Source organism: Salmo trutta, unplaced genomic scaffold, assembly GCF_901001165.1.
Source record: "Salmo trutta unplaced genomic scaffold, fSalTru1.1, whole genome shotgun sequence".
NCBI lineage: Eukaryota > Metazoa > Chordata > Actinopteri > Salmoniformes > Salmonidae > Salmo > Salmo trutta.
In genome coordinates, this window is record NW_021822911.1 from 4,639,085 (window position 1) to 4,646,223 (window position 7,139).

General features: G+C 39.5%; 1 protein-coding gene across 1 annotated transcript; it reads left to right on the top strand.

Moving 5' to 3' along the window:
• Nucleotides 1-405: 405 nt before the first annotated feature.
• LOC115186586 (NLR family CARD domain-containing protein 3-like) lies at nucleotides 406-2,142 on the top strand (the record flags this gene model as incomplete). Its single annotated transcript, XM_029746174.1, has 1 exon — nucleotides 406-2,142. A coding segment is annotated over one exon (1,737 nt), but the record flags the coding sequence as incomplete, so codon positions are not given.
• Between the last annotated feature and the right edge of the window lie 4,997 nt (nucleotides 2,143-7,139).

Consider the following 7,139-nt stretch of genomic DNA (forward strand, 5'->3'; position numbering starts at 1 on the left):
TGTTGAATGCTGTTTTATAACATTTAAAAGCTGTAGATAAAGTCCAGCTAAAGTAGATGTGTAACTCAATGATATTGTAGCAGCCTTAACACAACACCTAGTGACCTCATCAAGTAGCAGCAGGGATGTGTTGTGTTGATTAATTTAGAGAGAGACAGAGAGAGACAACATTAATAATACCATCAATAATACCAAAAATAATGTAATCAGTCACACCAGTCTGTAATGCATTATGAAAACATTTACACATTTATACAGACAGTTATATATGTGAAGAAATTAGTATAATTAAAAACTTTATAACAGTCCTACAATACTGTAGGCATTAAAACAGACGTAATATTAATATCTTTTGTGTTATTTCTAGATTCAGATGAGCTTGCTGTGATTTGCCAACGTGAACTCAAATGTAATCTAAAGAAGAAGTTTCAATGTGTATTTGAGGGGATCGCTAAACAAGGAAACCCAACACTTCTCAATAAGATCTACACAGAGCTCTACATCACAGAGGGTGGAACAGGACAGGTCAATAATGAACATGAGCTGAGACAGATTGAGACAACAACCAGGAAACAAGCAAGACCAGAGACTGCAATCAAATGTAACGACATCTTCAAACCCTTAACTGGACAAGACAAACGTATCAGAACTGTGCTGACAAAGGGAGTTGCTGGCATTGGAAAAACAGTCTCTGTGCAGAAGTTCATTCTGGACTGGGCTGAAGGAAAAGCAAATCAGGATGTCCAATTTGTATTTTCATTCCCTTTTCGGGAGCTGAATTTGATGAAAGAGGACAAACACACTTTCATTGAACTTCTTAATCACTTCTCAATGGACACCAAACAATCAGGAATCTCCATCTACAACAAGTACAAAGTTCTGTTCATCTTTGATGGTCTGGATGAGTGCCGACTGCCCCTAGACTTCCAGAATAACAAGATCTGTTGGGACGTCACAAAGTCAACCTCAGTGGATGTTCTGCTGACAAATCTCATCAAGGGAAATCTGCTTCCCTCTGCTCTCCTCTGGATAACTACCCGACCTGCAGCAGCCAATAGGATCCCTTCATGGTGTGTTGACCAGGTGACAGAGGTACGAGGGTTCAATGACCCACAGAAGGAGGAGTACTTCAGGAAGAGATTCAGTGATGAGGACCTGGCCAGCAGAATCATCTCACACATAAAGACATCAAGGAGCCTCCACATCATGTGCCACATTCCAGTCTTCTGTTGGATTTCTGCAACAGTCCTCGAGCACATGCTGAAACATAAGAGAGAAGAGATGCCCAATACTCTGACTGAGATGTACACACACCTTGTGGTGTTTCATACCAAACAGAAAAATGAAAAGTATCTTGGGAAAGAAGAGACAGGTCCACACTGGAATAACGAGAGCATTCTGTCACTGGGAAAACTGGCTTTTCAACAGCTTGTGAACGGCAATCTGATTTTCTATGAAGAAGACCTGAAGGAGGCTGGCATTGATGTCAATGAAGCCTCAGTGTACTCAGGATTGTGCACACAGATCTTTAAAGAGGAATGTGGGCTGTACCAATACAAGGTGTACTGCTTCGTGCATCTGAGCATTCAGGAGTTTCTGGCTGCTGTATATGTGTTCCTCTCATTCATCAACAACAATGAGAATCTAATGAAAAAACTGAAAACAAAAGACAAGTCTGAAGTTACTTTCTACAAGAGTGCTGTGGATAAAGCCTTACAAAGTGAGACGGGAGACCTGGACCTTTTCCTCCGCTTCCTACTGGGCCTCTCACTGGAGTCCAATCAGAAGCACTTACGAGGTCTACTGACAAAGACAAGAAGCAGTTCACAGAGCCATGAAGAAACAGTCAAGTACATCAAGCAGAAGATCGAGAAGAATCTCTCTCCAGAGAGGAGCATCAATCTGTTCCACTGTCTGAATGAACTGAATGACCATTCTCTAGTGGAGGAGATCCAAAGCTACCTGAGCTCAGGAAGTCTCTCAGAACCCAACCTATCACCTGCACAGTGGTCAGCTCTGGTCTTTGTGTTGCTGACTTCAGAAAAGGAGCTGGATGTGTTTGACCTGAAGAAATACTCCAGATCAGAGGAAGGTCTTCTGAGGCTGCTGCCAGTGGTCAAAGCCTCCAGAGCTGTTCTGTGAGTAAATAAAATGACATTTAAGAACTAATCATCAGGAAGAAATATTCAGGTTAAAGAAAAATATGCATTATAATATGTGTTTAATATTATATTGAAAACATTGAATAAATGCATTGATTTTCACATTAGTATAACAATATGACCATACAACTCTAGGAGACAGAAGAAGAATCTATATGTTGTTTGAGAGAATAAACCAAATGCATCTGCCATAGTGTGCTTCTACACTAATCGTTAAATGAACAGTGTGTTTGTGAAGTCATGATGATCTCTTTGCAGGCTGTCAGGCTGTGGAGTCTCAGAGAAAGGCTGTGCTTCTCTGGTCTCAGCTCTGAGGTCAAACCCCTCACACCTGAGAGAGCTGGACCTGAGTAACAATGACCTGAAGGATTCAGGACTGAAGCTGCTCTCTGCTGTACTGGGGAATCCCCACTGTAAACTGGAGACTCTGAGGTCAGTATTATACCCATTTGAAAAAGTCGTAATTATTCGGACATATTACTTATAGTGTATTAAAGTAGTCATAAGTTTAGCATGTTGTCCCATATTCCATGCCTGCTGTCACGTTTCTCTAAGACAGAACCCAGAAGCAGACCAGGACAAGGTGAGTAAAATGAAGGTGAGTATTTATTGGTAGTCTTGATGTGTAATTTGAGTGATCCAGGAGACAAAGCGGCAGCGGAGGTGAGTTGATGAGAGTAGATGGGTGGATTCAATGATGTCACTGTATCCACCGACGGCCAGGCAAGGGAGTTGAATGTTCTGGAAGATGACTGTAGACAGAGTAAACGGGGGGGTGAGTAACCAGTAACAAAACAACAAGACTAGCTCAGGAAACATGTGGCTGATACACACAACATACTCATAGCTAAGGATCCAGCAGGGAATGGATGTCAGCTCAGGGCTTATGAAGAGGTGATGATCAGGACCAGGTGTGCAGAAGGTTGATGAGATGCAGGTGCAGGTAATCACTAGGACTCCCGCCTAACTTCGTCGCCTGGCAACCAGACAGGGTAATAATATCACTAGATCTCCCGCCTAACTTCGTTGCCTAGCAACCAGATAGGTTTCTGAACGCACTCGTAGACACCAAACAAAAAACAGTCAGCTCAGGCAGAAACAGACTCAGGAAGCGATTCCTGACACCTGCAGTGATTACATCAAGCTTGTGATTCTACTAACAAAGATCAAACCCCCTCTGTTATTGGTAATGGTGAGAGGTTAGCATGTTTTGTTGCAGCCTCTGTTATTGGTAATAGTTTTGTTGTAGCCTCTGTTATTGGTAATGGTGAGAGGTTAGCATGTTTTGTTGTAGCCTCTGTTATTGGTAATGGTGAGAGGTTAGCATGTTTTGTTGTAGCCTCTGTTATTGGTAATGGTGAGAGGTTAGCATGTTTTGTTGTAGTCTCTGTTATTGGTAATGGTGAGAGGTTAGCATGTTTTGTTGTAGCCTCTGTTATTGGTAATGGTGAGAGGTTAGTATGTTTTGTTGTAGTCTCTGTTATTGGTAATGGTGAGAGGTTAGCATGTTTTGTTGTAGCCTCTGTTATTGGTAATGGTGAGAGGTTAGCATGTTTTGTTGTAGCCTCTGTTATTGGTAATGGTGAGAGGTTAGTATGTTTTGTTGTATCCTCTGTTATTGGTAATGGTGAGAGGTTAGCATGTTTTGTTGTGGCCTCTGTAACTTTCTCACTCATTATGATTCATTCATGATTTTTCTTAATCATGGCATCATCAGATTTTCGTTTTTAATTGTGAAACACATACAGTTGAAGTCGGAAGTGTACAAACACTTAGGTTGGAGTCATTAAATCGTGTTTTTGAACCTCTCCACAAATTTCTTGTTAACAAACTATAGTTTTGGCAAGTCGGTTAGGACATCTACTTTGTGCATGACACAAGTAATTTTTGAAACAATTGTTTACAGACAGATTATTTCACTTATAATTCACTGTATCACAATTCCAGTGGGTCAGAAGTTTACATACACTAAGTTGACTGTGCCTTTAAACAGCTTTAAAAATTCCAGAAAATGATGTCATGGCTTTAGAAGCATCTGATAAACTAATTGACATAATTTGGATGTATTTCAAGGCCTACCTTCAAACTCAGTGCCTCTTTGCTTGACATCATGGGAAAATGAAAAGGAATCAGCCAAAATCTCAGAAAAAAATTGTAGACCTCCACAAGTCTGCTTCATCCTTGGGAGCAATTTCCAAACGCCTGAAGGTAACACGTTCATCTGTTCAATCAATAGTACGCAAGTCTAAACACCATGGGACCACACTGCCGTCATACCATCCCAACTGTGAAGCACGGCGGTGGCAGCATCATGTTGTGGGGGTGCTTTGCTGCAGGAGGGACTGGTGCACTTCACAAAATAGATGGAATCATGAGGCAAGAAAATTGTGGATATATTGAAGCAACATCTCGAGACATCAGTCAGGAAGTTAAAGCTTGGTCACAAATGGGTCTTCCAAATAGACAATGACTCCAAGCACACTTCCAAAGTTGTGGCAAAATGGATTAAGGACAACAAAGTCAAGGTATTGGAGTTGCCATCACAAAAGCCTGACCTCAATCCTATAGAAAATTTGTGGCCAGAATTGAAAAAGCGTGTGCGAGCAAGGAGGCCTACAAACCTGACTCAGTTACACCAGCTCTGTCAGGAGGAATGGGCCAAAATTCACCCAACTTATTGTGGGAAGCTTGTGGAAGGCTACCCGAAACGTTTAACCCAAGTTAAACCATTTAAAGGCAATGCTACCAAATACTAATTGAGTGTATGTAAACTTCTGACCCACTGGGAATGCGATGAAAGAAATAAAAGCTGAAATAAATCATTCTCTCTACTATTATTCTGACATTTCACATTCTTAAAATAAAGTGGTGATCCTAACTGACCTAAGCCAGGGAATTTTTACTAGGATTAAAACCTCTACGGGCCACGGGGGCAGTATTGAGAATTTTGAAAGAAATATGTGCCCATTTTTAACTGCCTCCTACACCAACTCAGAAGCTAGGATATGCATATTATTAACACATTCGGATAGAAAACACTCTGAATTTTCTAAAACAGTTTGAATGGTGTCTGTAAGTATAACAAAACTCATATTGCAGGCAAAAACCTGTGAAAAATAGATTTAAAAAAAAGAGAATTTTGTGACTGTACTATTTAGTGTCATTGTTTTAAAGATACCACAGTGAGAAAGGATTCAGTTCGCAACTCCTACTGCTTCCACTAGATGTCAACGATCTTTAGAAAGTTGTTGGAAGCATCTGTGATGAATACAGACCGAATTAGAAAGCTTACAAGTTGACACGTCATCACTTCATTTTTTGCGCCTGCGCATGAATCTGAGAAGCGTGCCTTTGTCATTATCGTTTATTCTAGACACTTGATAGGTTGTGTGAAAATATTACTGATGTTTACTGATGTTTCACGTTAAAAATGGAACAAAAGATTAGTGCTAAACAACGTTTGACATGTTTAAACAAACGTAAATAGATTATTTACTAGGTTTTCTTTAGCTTTTCGACGTGACTTTACACTGCCCACCTCATTTTGTGGGAGCCTACTGAACGCTAACTATTTGGACATAAATTATGAACTTTGTCAAAAGAAACCACATTTGTTCTGGACCTGGGATCTCTGGCAGCGCCTTCTGATGGAGATAATCAAAGGTAAGGGGATATTTAGAATGTTATTATCGATATTAGATGATGCTAATGCTAACGGTATAGCTTAGCTTAGCTTAGCATATAGCTTATTGTTGTTAGCATAGTACCCAGTTTATGCAAAATGTGATTTCCCAGTAAAGTTATTTTGAGATCTGGCCCTTCGGTAGCAATTACGAGATGATAATATATTATTCTTTGAATGACAATATTATAATTTACCAATGTTTTCGAATAGTAATTCCGTGATTTGTAATGCTGGATTCACTGGGTGCATTCGAGCCGAAAAAAATTCTGAATTTCACCGCGACTGTAAATGCTGTTTTTGGATATAAATATGAACTTGATGGAACTAAAAATGCATGTATTGTATAACATAATGTCCTATGAGTGTCATCTGATGCAGATTGTCAAAGGTAAGTGCATAATTCTAGCTAGTTTTCTGTCTGTTGATGCCCTTCTTTGAATTGGCTAAACATTACACGCAGCTATTGTCAATGTACTCTCCTCACATAACCTAACTTTATGCATTCTCCGTAATGCCTCTGAAAATCGGACAGCGTGGTTAGATTTAGGAGATATATCTTTCAAATGGAGGAAAATAGTTGATTATTTGATTTTTTGAAATGATTACTCTTGCAGTTTTGAATTCCCCGCCATGGTCACATGACAATGAATCCCAATACCGGGATAAGATCGGGATAAGATCCTCAACAGGTTTACTTTAAAAGTAACCTGGCTGTACCCATGTTGGTATTAATTATAATCCACACTACTTTAAAAGTAACCTGGCTGTACCCATGTTGGTATTAATTATAATCCACACTACTTTAAAAGTAACCTGGCTGTACCCATGTTGGTATTAATTATAATCCACACTACTTTAAAAGTAACCTGGCTGTACCCATGTTGGTATTAATTATAATCCACACTACTTTAAAAGTAACCTGGCTGTACCCATGTTGGTATTAATTATAATCCAGACTACTTTAAAAGTAACCTGGCTGTACCCATGTTGGTATTAATTATAATCCACACTACTTTAAAAGTAACCTGGCTGTACCCATGTTGGTATTAATTATAATCCACACTACTTTAAAAGTAACCTGGCTGTACCCATGTTGGTATTAATTATAATCCACACTACTTTAAAAGTAACCTGGCTGTACCCATGTTGGTATTAATTATAATCCAGACTACTTTAAAAGTAACCTGGCTGTACCCATGTTGGTATTAATTATAATCCACACTACTTTAAAAGTAACCTGGCTGTACCCATGTTGGTATTAATTATAATCCACACTACTTTAAAAGTAACCT